The sequence below is a fragment of the Antechinus flavipes genome, chromosome 3 (genome assembly GCF_016432865.1).
Source record: "Antechinus flavipes isolate AdamAnt ecotype Samford, QLD, Australia chromosome 3, AdamAnt_v2, whole genome shotgun sequence".
Lineage (NCBI taxonomy): Eukaryota > Metazoa > Chordata > Mammalia > Dasyuromorphia > Dasyuridae > Antechinus > Antechinus flavipes.
In genome coordinates this window covers 152728937-152745365 of record NC_067400.1, presented here as the reverse complement: position 1 = coordinate 152745365, position 16429 = coordinate 152728937, and the positions used below count along the sequence as shown (strand labels likewise).

The 16429-nt window shown below is 33.2% G+C and overlaps 2 protein-coding genes across 2 annotated transcripts in view; one reads left to right on the top strand and one right to left on the bottom strand.

Moving 5' to 3' along the window:
- UBAC2 (UBA domain containing 2) overlaps window positions 1-16429 on the bottom strand; it is a 266711-nt gene that overhangs the window by 185436 nt on the left and 64846 nt on the right. The window lies entirely within an intron of this gene.
- On the top strand, window positions 6665-15924 carry GPR18 (G protein-coupled receptor 18). Its single transcript, XM_051984065.1, has 2 exons — window positions 6665-8369; window positions 12283-15924. The coding sequence occupies exon 2, from the start codon at window positions 12307-12309 to the stop codon at window positions 13297-13299; it is 993 nt and encodes a 330-aa protein (XP_051840025.1). The 5' UTR covers window positions 6665-8369; window positions 12283-12306; the 3' UTR covers window positions 13300-15924.

Here is a 16429-nt window from a genome sequence, read left to right as displayed (position 1 = left end):
AGCAACGTTAAGCATAATCCTGAATGGGGGGGTGGGGGAGAAGACAATCAGGGAATAGTCAGACTTTCAGGATTTTGTTGCAAAAACAAAAAACAAACAAACCAAAAGAAACCTGAACTTAATAAAAAATGTGACATAAGATCCAAGAAAAATATCAGGTAAACATCAAAGACTAATTTCAAGGGACTCAATAAGGACAAACTGTTTATGTTTTATATATGGAAGTATAAACCACATGTCTAAAATCATCATTTTTAATTGGGTAGTTTGAAAGAAAGAGTGGAGTAGAACTGAATATAATGTGATTTTAAAAAGCAAAACTGTGTAAGAAAAAAAAACCAAATAATGAGGTTATATAAATGAAGTATGAAAGCAAAAACCGACAGAGGAATTAGATGGGGAATGAGAGTAGTTCTAAAATTCTACTCACATCAGGAATGGGTTAAAGAAGGAACAATGTATGTGTGCGCGCACGCACGTGTGTGTGTGTGTGTGTGTGTGTGTGTGTGTGTGTGTGTGTAAAAGGGTTAAAAGTCTTCTAAATTTATAAAGAAATAAAAAGAAGAGGGAATAGGATAAAGGAGATGATGGTGTATAGAAGGATATACAGATTAATGGAAATGAGATAAGGTGTGTAAATTAATGGGAATGGGATTTAAAAAAAAAAAAGAGGGAAAGGATCGGGGAAGAGGATATGGGAGGAATCCTTGGATAGGTTAAATAATAGCAAGGCAAGATAGAAGGTAGAGGTAAAGCAGAGGAGGCAACAGGGATAGAAAATAAACATTATGATCAGGAATAGAATTTTAGTTAGGAAAAAACAATTGAGCTCAAAGATAAAGCTCAAATTGTATAAGGTTAGAATGTTGCCAGGCTGTAGGAAATGAGTTGATGGAATTAGAAAAATATGGAATTCAGAAAATAGGGAAAGACTTAGAAGGATGATATCATTAAATTTTAAAGAAACAGAGGTTAAATAAGCTTAGCACAGCCTCATATAAATGTGTATATAGGATTATGATTATAGAATCTACATATGTTTGTGCATTGTCCATATGTGTATATAAGTGCATATACATATTTGTTTTTGTACAGATATGCATATGTGTGTATAAGCATATATATGTATATATACAAATATATCTGTGTTTAACTGTAACCTTCCTGGGGGAAGGAGAAGAAAGAATAAAGTAAAAAGTGCACGGCAGAGAAGAAAACCAATAAGGAAGCAAAGAAAAAATGAACTGCTTTGAACACAAGATGTAGTATTTACTATATACACTTTTTTGAAGTGGAAATTTATAGTTTCATACTTTGAAACAATTTGTTCTCCTATGTTCTGCTGTGCACATGGTAATTTTTTCCTTTTTGTCTTATTTCTTTTTCCATTTTTTTCTTTTCCTTTTTCTATTCTCTATTTCAGTTTTAGATCAAGATGAGTTGTGACTGGACCCAAATGGCTCTGAAGGGGAAAGTGAGGCAGGTGACCTTGCCCAGCCCTCCCTCATTAAATACAATTCACTTGCATGTCATGGTATCACATTCCTGATGTCATGGTCCTCTTGGAGAAAGAAGAACAAACAACAACAATTTGAGTTTTATATAAATAAATTGGGTTTTTTTAAATTTTTTTTAAGAAGTTCCTAAAGGAAACATAACTTGGAAGCCATCTGTCTGTGTTTTACCTGTATACTACTATATTTGGTTCTCTTAAAAAAGGGATCCTTATATCTATAAATTTTAAATATAGTACATGACAGAAATGTTTGAAAGAATAAGTTTTATATATGAGTTTAATGGAAAAATAAACACTCATTTCAAAGAAGCTACTCAAATAGGATAGATTTCTGACACTTCTGTAATAGTGTGAATTTTTAAAGCATGCATTTCTTAGAAACACAATTGTAAGTCTTTCATATACAGAGATGCTACTGAGGGATTTTATGGAAAGGACACTAAGGAAAAAGGAGGAGAAAGAAATCCAAAGTAAGCAATGTAGGTGCAACTCTAAGAGGTAGAGGGAACAGGGACCAAAAATGGAGGCCTGTCAAGTCACCACAATTTAACTGACTTCAAAAATTTTTTGTTATCATGAGAAAGATATATCATAAGGCAGTAGAGTTCTCAAAGTATGGTTTAAAGATCCTTAGGAGTTACTGAAAAACTTTCAGGGGAGCTGTGAGATCAAAACTATTTTCATAATAATACAAAGGCATTATTTGCTTGTTAAAATACTTCTTCCTTTTTTTTTTTTTAAAACACATCTCTGTGAGGCCAGATTTCCTTCATATATTACAACCAAAACACATAGCAATAGATTTGTTACAAAAGCAGACAATCCAGCTGTCTCCTCGATTATCAGACATTAAAAAGATTTGTAAGAATATTGAAATACTAGACAATGCCATGTTTTTCACTAATTTTTTTTTTTGTTTTGGAATAGTTTCTCTTTTCATAAAAGCAGGCCATTTATGGCAGTTAATATGTAATGGGCTTATAATTGTGGTGAAGTTTAGAGAAGTAAGATATTAGCTCTTTAGTAAAGAAAAGAATCTAACACCGTACACCAAGATAAGGTCAAAATGGATTCATGACCTAGGCATAAAGAATGAGATGATAAATAAATTGGAAGAGCATAGGATAGTTTACCTTGCAGACCTGTGGAAGAGGGAGGAATTTATGACCAAAGAAGAACTAGAGATCACTATTGACCACAACATAGAAAATTTTGATTATATCAAATTGAAAAGTTTTTGTACAAACAAAACAAATGCAAACAAGATTAGAAGGGAAACAATAAACTGGGAAAACATTTTACAATCAAAGGTTCTGATAAAGGCCTCACTTCCAAAATATATAGAGAATTGACTCTAATCTATAAGAAATCAAACCATTCTCCAATTGATAAATGGTCAAAGGATATGAACAGACAATTCTCAGACGAAGAAATTGAAACTATTTATAGACATATGAAAATATGCTCCAAATCATTATTAATCAGAGAAATGCAAATTAAGACAACTCTGAGATACCACTACACACCTGTCAGATTGGCTAGAATGATAGGGAAAGATAATGGGGAATGTTGGAGGGGATGTGGGAAAACAGGGACACTGATACATTGTTGGTGGAATTGTGAACATATCCAGCCATTCTGGAGAGCAATTTGGAACTATGCTCAAAAAGTTATCAAACTGTGCATACCCTTTGATCCAGCAGTGTTTCTACTGGGCTTATACCCCAAAGAGATACTAAAGAAAGGAAAGGGACCTGTATGTGCCAAAATGTTTGTGGCAGCCCTGTTTGTAGTGGCTAGAAGCTGGAAAATGAATGGATGTCCATCAATTGGAGAATGGCTGGGTAAATTGTGGTATATGAATGTTATGGAATATTATTGTTCTGTAAGGAATGACCAGCAGGATGAATACAGAGAGGACTGGCGAGGCTTACATGAACTGATGCTGAGTGAAATGAGCAGAACCAGGAGATCATTATATACCTCAACAACGATACTGTTTGAGGATGTATTCTGATGGAAGTGGATCTCTTTGATAAAGAGAGCCTTAATTGATCAAAGATGGACAGAAGCAGCTACACCCAGAGAAAGAACACTGGGAAATGAATATAAACTGCTTGCATTTTTGTTTTTCTTCCCGGGTTCTTTATACCTTCTGAATTCAATTCTCCCTGTGCAACAAGAAAACTGTTCGGTTCTGCACACATATATTGTATCTAGGATATACTGCAACCCATTCAACATGTAAAGGACTGCTTGCCATCTGGGGGAAGGGGTAGAGGGAGGGAGGGGAAAAATCGGAACAGAAGTGAATGCAAGGGATAATGCTGTAAAAAATTACCCTGGCATGCGTTCTATCAATAAAAAGTTATTAAAAAAAAAAAAAAGAAGAAAGAAAGAAAAGAATCAATTACTAGCCTGCTAGATTTTCATTGCCATCAGTCAATCAATAAAGACATATTAAAAGGATTTCCTATTTACTAGGCACTGTGCTAAGTGGTAAGGATACCAAACGAGGCAAAAGATATTTCCAATCCTCAAAAAGCTCACAATCCTACAGGGGAGACAACATGCAAATAAATATTTATAAAGCAAGCTATATTATAGTTAGGTTAAATAGGAAATAGTTAACAAAAGGAAAGCATTGGAATTAAGATTGGTTGCAAAAAGGCTTCCAATAGTAGGTGAGATCTTGGTCGGGACTTAAGGAAAGCCAAAGAAGTCAGTAATTACAGCAGAGAAGGGAGAGGACTCCAACCAAAGAAAATGCCTTCAGTCAAAAGAAAAAGTATCCAGTTTGTGCAAGAGAAGTAGTATCACAGCATTTAAGAGTATTTCCATTTCAGGGAATGGAAAGAGTCTATGTTTTAAGAATGGAAAAGTGGAAGGGGGCTAGGTCATGAAAGGCCTGAAATGATTAACTGAGAAGTCTGTATTTAACCTGCAGGTAAGAGGGAGCCCTTAGAGTTTACTGAGCAGGGGAGGGTCAGGGATAGGAGTAGGGAGAGACCTGAGTAAAGAAAACCCAAGAACAGGAAACTGCAATAATCAGGGGAGGTAAAAGAGGCCTGTAGCAGAATGGTGGCAGTGTCAGAAAAGAGAAGGAGCTTATTAGAGAGTTCTTAGGAAGAGACTGGGTATGGAAAATGAGAAAGAAGGGAAAGTCCAGGATGAAGTCTTGGTGGTGATCCTGAGGGACTAAGAGGATGTTGTAGCCCTCTACAAGACTGAAATTAGGCAGCAAGTAGGGGTCAGAGGTGGAGTTGGGGGACAATAATGAGTTCTCTTTTAGACACATTGCATTTGAGAAGTCTACTGGACATGCAGTTGGGAATGCTTGCAAAGCAGTTGAAGAAGAGAGATTGGAGGTCACCAGAGGGATAGGGATAGATGGAGCTGAGAATCATTAGCATGAAGATAACAATTAAATCCCATAGGACTGCTAAGATCATCCAGTGAAGTAGTATATATATATAGAGAAGAGAATAAGACCCAAGATAGGACTCTGAGGGGTACCAATATTTAAAGGATGTGATCTGGCAGAGGATCCAGCAAGGGAGACAGAGAAGAAGTGATCAGATAGGTTGGAGGAATCAGGAGAGAGTCTGTCTTGAAAACACAGAAAGACAACAGTATCAAGAACAGTGATCAGTAGTGCCAAAGGCTGCAGAGAGGTCAAGAAGGAGCACTGAGAAAATGACATTGAGTTTGGCCACTAAGTAAGTTTGGAGAGCGCAGTTTCAGTGAATGATAAGGAACAAAACCAGACTATAGGGGGTTATCATGATTAAGAGGGCTTACTGAGGAGTGGGAAAATCTGGAGGAAGGTGAGCAGATCTGAACCTGGGCAGTTACAGTATGGCCTTCGAGAAGTCTTTGCTTTCAAAAAGTCCCTTGGGTCTCAGGATTTGAGAATGGACATTATAGGAATTCCTAGGAGTTCCTCCCTAAAATAGGTATGTTTTTGTGTCTCTTGAAATTTCAACCCTTGAGGAGGCAGCCAGAAGACCAAGTGCCATAGTCTTGTCTAGGTAGCTCCTCTGCTGACTTTGGGACTGAGAAGGACTGAAAAGCCTTTCTGAAACTGCTCAGGGGACATCTCTTACACTGCTCATCTTGGGAGAGGTTTAAGAGTTCTACTTAACTCCTGCTTGAGTATGAGTTTGAAAAGCAGAGGGGAAAAGAGGTTTCACTGAACAGAAGACTAGTATACATTTTTTTGGAAACCATTTTGTCCATACTAACACTAATCTCCAATATAGTTTTATTGTACTATACACAACCCTAGTAATTATTTCCTTTGGAGTTCTGCCACTGTGACTTTAAGCAACAAATGTTGAACTTTAAACATTAATTTATGCTGTAATCACTCTTAAATGCCTAGAGTCAAAGTTCAATGAGGGACATTTTAGGTCTAAAAAATAATTGCAAAAAATTGGGCAGATATACTGAACTTCCATGTAACGTTCGGGTCAAAGATAGAATGTCCCTTTTCCAGTCCTCTCAGCCTTTAAATAGTCTGGTATGATTGCATCATTACAGCACACTGTGTGAACTAGAGAACCATTCCATCACCATACTAAGTACTAAATAAGTATGTATGTGAATTAGAGGACCATCATCCAATCAATTCCACTGAGTTAACACCTTATTTCAAGTATACTTTTCCAGAGTTCCAGACCCCTACACTTTCACAGGAAGCAAAAAGAATAATTCATTCCATGGAAGCAATCAGGTCTTTCTTTCTACAGCAAGCACAATGTTTCTTCTAATCCTACTCATTAAGTAAATCAAGATAGTAGGAAAAAACAAAGCACTGTTTGCAGGATCCAAAAGAGAATTAAACAAGTTCCTCCCTAAAAGGGAGGCACTTTGGGTACAAGCATTAAGCAAGAGATTAGAAACTATAAAATTTAACAAAGAGGATTATTTATCGATAACAATTTAAGGAAATGACCTATGTTTCTATATTTTAAGTGTCAATAAATGCTATTCTTACCATTTATAATGAGAAGGTACCTTATAGAAATCATCTTGTTCCACACCCTTATCTGCAGGATGAGGAAACAGAAGCCCAAAGAGTTTAAGTGATTTACTTAATAGCACAATGGTTGAATAAAATGCAAAACTGGGATTTAAATTCTGGACACCCCGTGTCAAATTCTAATACTGTCATTTTTCAACATATTTCTCATATAACAACAATTCATAAAAGGTAATATCATTTGGTCAAATGATGTATCAATGTTGATGGATAGTGCTAGATTATCTGAAAGGATCAGATGTGATTTTTGAGGGCACAGTCAAGTGATGGTAAAAAATAATGTTAATTGCAGGCAGTATCAACCAAATCAACCTTACTATTGTTTTTCCTAGATTAGAAAGAATTTTTTTTAAGACAAGAGCCCAGCTTAATTTAAATAACTGATTAATTTTTTTAAAAAACCGCCTATTTAATTAAAATGACCTGTATCTGATTGTAAATTTTTTAATGACTGACAATTTTACTTAATTAAATCTTTTTTGTTTCTAATTTTGTAAAGAGATATAGCTTTAATTTTTCTCAAAGAAGCAAACTGTATAACTCCTTCACCTAACAAAACAAAATGTTGTTGAAGGATTTCAAGAAAGAAATGTGAAAATGAATTTATTTTAAAAGAAAACAAATGAAAGAGTTAAGGATTATATACAATAAGAAAATAATCTCCCTCTGCAATTATCAACCTTCTCTGTGAAAAAAAAGGGGAGGGGGAGGAGAAGACAGGAGGAAGTGGTAGGGCTTCTAGCTGCCTCACTTAGGGTATTACTTCCCTTATTATCAGTTTCAACTCAGTTTTTTTTTCATTAGCATAACTAGCAGATATAAATTAATATAGTAAAGGATCCCAAAGACTTTTTTTTAAAGCAGCCTTTGGGGAAGTCAAACAAAAAATATTTGTTTTCTCATATAAAGGAAGAAGAAAGGATCACTACTGGAGAAGAAAAGTAAAAAGCGGTGAGTGTTATTTGGAAAACAGAGCTAAGAAAGAAAACAAACCTTGATAGTTGGTCAATCAATAAATGCTTATTAAAAATTGTCTCCAGACTCTGTGCTAAGCACTGGGGACACAAAGAAAAGCCTAAGACAGACTTTTCTCTAATGGAACTCACAGTTTAATGGGGGAGATGGAAATAACTATACTTGTAAGCATCAAATTGGAGATTTTCCTCCAGTTTTTTTGACTTTCCTCAACAAAGGGAAAGTCACTAATTAAAGAGGATCAGAAAAATTGGTGTTGAATTTAAATTGTTAGAAAAATTTCTAATGAAAATATGATTCGTAAGATTTACTTTCACTTTTCAGATCTCTAAATGTATTTAATTTTCCTGAAGGCACTAAGACACATGCTAAATAGTACTTTTTTTTTCTTTAGCAAAGGAAACATTCATTTTTCTCCCATTTCTTATCCAGAAAGTCTCTTAAGTACTACTTATCTTTTTTTTTTTTTTTTTTTTTGTGGTCTGTTACATATATGCTGTACAGTAGAGTCTCCAAAAAGAAGGAAAAAATACATCCAGGATGATGACATGGGCAAAAAAAACAACCATCTTTATTTCATAGTTTTTGCTGAGAGGCAAAATAATGAAAAATAGTCTTATAAAAGCTTGACGTTAGACTTAGCATATGAGATAAGCTATTAAGCAAAAAGCCTAAAATTTTAAAAATGAAACTGTATTTCCTGACCCAGATTGTTTTATGAACAACATATTTTAGAGCAGAGAAAAAAAAAAGGCAACAGAAAAACTTCTTATCTTTTACAGATTTGGGCATACTGAAAAAGGATTACCTACATATAACTTTAGTGCTTGGAAGGTAAGGAATATTTGACTTTTTATATGATTTTTAATAAAAAGTTAAGATTTCAAATTCAATGTTAAAGATATAAAGATATGTGTGTGTGTATGTGTGTGTGTATTTGGTAGGACAGAGGTAGCCAAATGACCTTCTTTTATTAAATAACCTGCTGAACTTTTTAATAGAAGTATTTTAAAAAGATATATATATTAATAGTATGTTATTTAAAACACTGCTAATAAATATCTTAGAATATAGAGCAGATGTCTTTTTTCAGTAAATCTAAATGAATAGCAATCATATTTTGTTTCTTTAATTATTTTCATTTTAAAGAAAAAAATTTTTTCATGACATATTCTCTACCTATTGGTTTAAAATATAGTTTTTTGTAATTTAGATCTAAAAAAATCTATAAACAAAGTCAGGTAAATAGTGAGGCTATGTACTTTAAAATGATTCTAGTTTTGAAAATGTAATTATGTTCTATACTTAAAGACATCAAGTGCCTTTTAAAATTCATTTCTACCACTTTTTCCCCCCCAAATCATCCTTCAAAAGAAGAATCTGGAGCTTAGAAAAGCTTGAGATAATGCCCTCAATAATGGGAGAAATTTGCCAAACTATTCAATAGTCATACATAAAAGATCATAGAGACTGTAAGATGTAGACCTATGTACTTTTTTGGATAATCTTTTCCAGGAGTAATATAGAAAGAGGGTCAGAGAGCAGAGACTGCCATACCACGAACTCCTACATGAACCTATTTAAGTATCAGAAAACATCTTATTCTTTTCACTTCTGATGAATCACTTTAAAAGGTATAACATGTCTAGCAAGAAGTTGAAAAACTAGAATTAAGAAGACCTGACTTCAGATACATCCCTAACAGTTGCTATCAAATGTAAAACATCAAGTTTATGACAATACTCCAGTTCCAGTTATTTTTTCATTTTAATTCTCAAGAATATTTGAGATCTATATTTATAGTACAGCAATTAATTATCTATCAAGGTTATGAAAGACTGAGATTCTGATATACAAATCTAGCCACCAGGTCATGTCTTGCTAAGTATTCAGTAAGTACTAAATTTTTGCAATTTACAGTGACTGATATACCGTAAATTACATTGATCAAAAATCTAAATCTGTAAATCTAACTCATCTGTAATATCGAGTGGCAAGGATCTGATTTTGAGCTGCCTATAAACTCCTCTATTTCTATTAAAAAATCTGCAGGACTCAGCCATTTGTTTTATGCTTCTTTATGGTGTTAGTTCAGTACAAATTTCACTCATAGAGGTCTTTTTCATTCTACTTTTAGGACTAAATCATTTCATAGACTCTAACCTCTTCTGTCATTCAAAGACACATATAAATTGGCCCAAACTGTTCTATTTCAATACTACTTCTTTTCAAGTACTCTTTATTCTATTAACTCTCCAGTCCTCTAGCCTCTTCTTACCAACTCTTTGATTCACAATTTACTGCATTATGTGTAGAATGGCCTATTATGTAGAATCATTCAGATTCAGCTATTCATGTCAAGATCCTTCCTTCCAGGTCCACATCAGTACCATCTCTTCTATGAAACCTTTCTCCACCAAAGCTCTGTCCTATCCCTGGGGTAATGTGATCTTTTACTGTTAAAATTACTTGTGGAAATTGGCTTGGGCCTCTCCTTTACACTTGTCCCACTTTCTCCTGTATCATACACACATCATATAGTTATATTCCAAGTTCTCTGTCTATATAAAATTTATTTGTGTTCAGTATCCAGTTCTGTGATTTTACACCTAGTAACAACTTAATAAAAGTTTACTGAATTGGAATTGAATGACTCAAGCCAAGATAAGAGTCAAAATTATTTGTCTAAATTCGTTATGTTTAAAAGAAAAAGAAGAAAAGAAACAAAAAGCAAAATAAATAAAAGAGCAAAAAAAGAAAATTAAGGTTGAAATGCATTGTTATTGAAATACAGATTTCTAATCCAATCTATAATCCCCTAGAATATCAAGAGAACTGAGGTATTATAAAATTCTTCCCCCTAAAATTCAAAGACACTTTAACTTGTGTTAGAAGCAAAAGTGTCCATGAGAAACCAGACAAATAAGCACTATAACTTCCTAAAAATGATAATCACTTCCAAGCCAAAGCAAATTCAAATAACCAAAAATGTTTTTGCTTTGAAAGATGTCTTTCTTGTCTTTAATTTATATATTGACCAAAAGTAATTCTTGTTCTGAATTTTTACTCTCTCAGGATTTGTTACTACTAGCCTAGTTTCAAATAATGTTGAATTCTGGAGAAGACCTCAGTTTGAATCTTATTTGGATACTTAAGCAGCTTGATAACTATGAGCACATTATAATACTTAACCTCTATGAATTAAAATTGTTTTCACTTATAAAATGAAAGGAATAATGTCTCCATTACTTCCCTCACAGGATTGTTAGGATGAAAAAATGAGGTTATGGCATTGTAAAACAGAGTCACATATAAATGGAAGCCATTATTATTATCACTACCATTTAGTAGTCATTAGCATTTCAGGATTTTAGTCAGGCTATCATCTAGCAAAATTAACTCAACAAAATACAGAAAACCATGCCCTAAAGCCTGAATTGGGAACCTGAAATGGGTTATGCATACGTCCTCTTTTCAACTGCCTTCTCACACACCCTATAAACCTTGATAATACCTTTTCCAAATGGATTCATTAAGTATCCATTCAATACCTATATCATATATCAGGGTTTTCAACTTCAAAAGAAAAATGACAGATCTATATAGCCTTGCCCTCAAAAATATATATAACCCTGTTACAATCTATATAACATCACAGAGGTTAAAACTGGCTACAGATCTTGGGCATGAAAGCTAAAATTTAATTGGAGTCGAACTGAGACAAGATCTTCTCAACTACCCATTCCAAAAAGTTTCCAGTCTTGCTACAATAATCCAAAGTCTCTTGACTTGAAGAACCCAGTACAAAGTAGGTGTGTGTGTGTGTGTGTGTGTGTGTGTGTGTGTTTTTTTTCCAGAACATTGACTAAATGGAGCATTTAAAGAAAATACTACTATGAAAATCTTGACTAGTGAATGTTTTCATAAAACTATATTGTAAACTGTTGTGGGTAACCACAGCTAAAAGTACATTTCAAAAGGCTGTTTCTAGCTCATTTGTACATTTATATAATTAGTTTTGTATCTATACTTGCTTTATACTGAATCATTATTTAGAAATGAAACAACCTAGTGAATTTAGGTATTATTATTTTGTAATTTGTGATCATTTGGATGAGGATTCACCTTAATTTGGTCTAATAAATCCTTATTTTATCCATAAATAATAAATATTAATGATGTAAATAAAGTTTCAAGAGAAATATTTAAAATACTTTGATTTTCAACAAATGAATTTCAACCACTATTCATTATAGAAGAATTTTTAAATCATTCCTATTTTTCCCAGAGCCTTTACTTGCTGAAACTGTTAGCCCAATTTTAGTTACTGAACGTACTTTATTTTTTAATAGAATTTTATTTTTCTAAATACATGCAAAGATAGTTTCACTATTCACCTTTGCAAAATCTTGTGTGCAAAATTTGTGTAGATACATGACTATTTCGCAGTCCAAACATACCAAAGAAGAATACAAGCAAAACAGTGCTAGCTTGCATCAGGATTAAATGACTCTTGCAAATAATGATTATATAAAAACAAGATATCAATAAAAATTTGTTTAAAATAAAAATAAAATTTTGTATGTATTTCACAATATCAAAATAAGTTTCAATCAGTTATGATACATTTACAATAATCTCTCATGAAAATATTATGCTCTCAAATTTAAGCTCACTAGGTGATTGATTTATATCAGGTTCATAATTTCACAAGAATATATTTAATAGTTTTTTGTTCCATTTCTAGGTATCATGTTCAACAAGAAGTAATATGGCTATCCAAAATAATCAAAATCATTCTGTTTCTATTAACTTACAACCAGAAGAATACAAGATTGCAGCACTAGTATTCTACAGCTGTATCTTCATAATTGGATTATTTGTTAATGTGACTGCTCTCTGGGTCTTCAGTTGTAGCACCAAGAAGAGAACAACTGTAACTATCTATATGATGAATGTAGCTTTACTGGACATAGTCTTCATATTGTGCTTACCTTTCCGTATGATTTATTATGGAAAAGGTAAATGGCAATTTGGAGAGACTTTCTGTCACATTCTTGGAGCTCTCACAATGTTTTATCCAAGTATTGCCCTCTGGCTTCTTGCCTTTATTAGTGCTGATAGATACATGGCTATTTTGCAGCCCAAACATACCAAAGAACTTAAGAATACAAGCAAAGCAGTGCTAGCCTGCGTTGGAATTTGGATAATGACTCTTGCAATTACCACCCCTCTATTATTTTTAAATGAAGATCCAGATAAAGACACAAACCCTGCCAGCTGCCTGAAAATTCTGGACATAATTCACCTAAAAGCAATGAATATGCTGAACTTCACTCGTTTGATTTTTTTCTTCTTGATTCCTCTTTTCATCATGATTGGATGTTATTCGTTCATTATTAATAGTCTCCTTCGTGGCCGGACTTCTAAACTAAAGCCAAAGGTCAAGGAAAAGTCCATAAGAATAATTATCACTCTCATTGTACAAGTGCTTGTGTGCTTTGTTCCCTTTCATATTTGTTTTACTCTTTTAATGTTACAACGAGGGGAAAACAGCTATAATCCATGGAGCACCTTTACCACTTTCCTTATGAATCTCAGCACATGTCTGGACGTTATACTCTATTACATTGTCTCAAAACAATTTCAAGCTCGAGTCATCAGTGTCATGCTATATCGAAATTATCTTCGAAGTGTGCGCAGGAAGAGTTTTCGATCAGGCAGCATAAGGTCACTAAGCAATATTAACAGTGAAATGATATAATTAGTAGTTTTTTTTTTTAAATCAGGTATTAAAGAATTTCATTTTAAAACTGTCAAATGAGTATGTTATAACCCCCTCCTTTTGCAACATATTTTAGGAATGTTTTGTATTTCATTATAGGGTAAATAAAAAATAGCTTAGCTATTTTAGTAACTATTATATTCATTTTTCCCTATTTAAAACCTTTTAAATGAATTTATGCAAAAAACTCCTAATCTTAATTTACTCTTTATATTCAGACAGTTAGTAATCAATGGAATCTCAGATTTAGAAGATGTCATGTGCTCCAGGCTATATCTGAAGATAAGCCCCTCTATAAAACATTTTTTGACAATTGCTCTATCAGCAGAGTTTCTGAAGTTCTGCAATTAGGGAAAACCAACTACTTTCCAAAATAGCCCATTGCACTTTTGGGCAATTCAATAATAGGAATTTTTACCTTGTATCAAGACCAAACTTAACTATTTACGAATATGGTTCTAGTTCTATCCTCTGGGGTCAAGTACAACTAATTCATTTATTATACTGAGTCTAATGGGTGATTCTGTCAAGCAGATTGTCAAACAATCATTTTAATGGCTGGGAAGAGGGAAAATGTCTGATTGAGATGATCAATTACTAACTTTTCATCTAGTTAAACTGTTGTATGTAGAATTTTTCCACTATTTAGTTCCACAATCTGGAACTAAAGATTTCAATGCAATATCTATAACAATTTACATTACAAATATCCATTGGAAAGAATTCTGATATAACCTCTAGTGTAAAGAGGCAGGAGACTTGAGTTAAGGAATTTGTTTTCTCTGTGGCCCAATTTCTCATCTATGAAATAGGATTTAATCTAAGGTCTCTTCCAGTTCTAAAGCTACAATCCTACTTTTCTAGGTCCTCAATATCCCACTTGCCAACTGTGTAACTTTGAGCCAATATCCTTTATTTCCTTTGATCCTCTTTCCTCATCAGAAATATTGTTTTCCAGTTGTATCTAATTCCTCGTGACCCCAATTGGGGTTTTCTTGACAAAGATACTAGAGTGTTTGTCACTTCCTTCTCTAGCTCATTTTACAGATGAGGAAACTGAGGCAAATAGGATTCAGTAATTTGCTCAAGGTCATAAAAAAGTTAAAAGACTCAGGAAAAGTAATCTTTCTGATTCCAGACCTGGTAGTCTATCTACTGCACCATCTAACTGCCCCCCATCACTAATATAAGATAATCATTCATATATATATTTCACAGGGTTGTTGTGAGAAAAGCAACTTCATACATTATAAATGACTATAGGATTTTAGGAAGCCATTATTATTTAATGCCCCTATTTCTATAAAGTTACTTATAATGGAGAATACATTTCAAAGAAGAGCAGAATTATAAAGCCATGATTATTTGAATCTATTTTTACATAATCTAATAGGAAAAATGAGGGCAAAAGAGCCTCCACTGTTCTGATCCATATTCATAATGTCATAATTTCATTTTCTATCATCAGAAAATGCTACTATCATAGGAGGGAATTCCTTTTGCTAAGTTCAATACAATGTAAACTTCTTGAGGAAAAAAATTTTTTGTACCTCAATATGTAACACAATCCCTGGGCTTAGAAAAGGATTGACAGATATTACAGAATTGAATTTCAACAGGTGAAGCTGACTTATAAGACACCAAATCAAAAGCTTAATTCATTTTTAAATGCTATGGAGTGATAATACAATTTCTCCACTAAATCAATTTTCTTGTCTAAAACATATTCTTTCCCTAGAAGACAACCAACTTCAAAGAAACAAAAATAAACTATACTGTTTGCTCTAATTTGATAATACATCAGTTTGCATTCAATGTAAACAAATAAGAGACATTAAAAATGTTTGGTCCATCAATATAAACTCTTCAAGAACTTAAAAAATTGTTTTTCTAAAAAATGCTTAAATCATTCTATTATCCAACCAACATGTCTAAACAAAGAATTAATCAAGGTTATTTTGAAATGCAAAAAAAAATTTCTTTATTAAAACAAAAAATTTAAAATATACTGAAACCAGAGTTTTAAATTTGAATATTTAACTGAGTATAAATTTATTAATAATATCTTAGAAAATATTTGAGTTATTAAAACATAATTTTCATTTCTTACATATTTTCATTAAAGGCATATCAGCAAGCACAACTCTCAGTTATTAACTTTTATCTATATCCAGGAACCTGCCATCAAAGAATAAGTTTAATTGCTAGTATTTTTAGTAAAATACCACCCCCATCCAAGAGCCACAAAGTTATTTATAGAGGTGATGCTCAAGCACATTATATGTATTACAATTTAGAACAGTAATCATATGTCATCATAGTACCCGAGTTCAAATCCTGACTCCACTACAATCTAGATCAACTTGAGAAAGTTATTTAATCTGTTTGGGTATCATTTTTATTATCTGTAAGATGGAAAAGCTAAACTGCACTGTACTACAGTATCTTCTAGCTCTAGAACTATGATTTAATAACAAGTTTTTACAGTAATCCTCCTGAAATACATTAAATTGCCAAAATTTTGTTTGGAACAGTTTGGAATACCTATAAATATGTAAATATTCTAGAGAAACAAATTCAAATTAAAACAAGCAAATCTTTTCATGTTTGTGAAAGTTTTATTTCTCAACAGTATAGCTTAGAACAAACACTTTCTACAAATTGAAAGGTAAATGTAGACTGAAACTTTGGTTCTTAAACTAGAACTGACTGAAATTTATTCTCACATAATCCAAAACTATAATGATTTTATTATTATATGACTAAAACCAGAGTGGCACAGAGAGCTTGATTCAGAATCAGCAGGACTTGAGTTCATTTTATGCCCCTGACATATATTGGCTATGTAATCCTGTGCGAGGCATTCTCTATGACTATATGTAAGTGACACAGGAGTTGGCCCCCCAAAGCAAGCCCCAACATATCTAGAGCTACATGTCCAGATATCTTTGCAGATGTCCTAAAACAGGACCTTGCCACTAAAAAGTCTGTCTTCCTAGCAAAAGCTGGCTTCTCAGTGCCAATAAATCCCTTTTTGGGTTTGTGAATTCTTTTGCATAGGTCCTGCCCAGACCAGAGGGGGGTTTCCCACCCTAATTCTTGCATCTCT

What these genes read in the sequence shown, in the direction of transcription:
- GPR18 (XM_051984065.1), top strand. Translation starts at nt 12,307, where the DNA reads ATGGCTATCCAAAATAATCAAAATCATTCTGTTTCTATTAACTTACAA.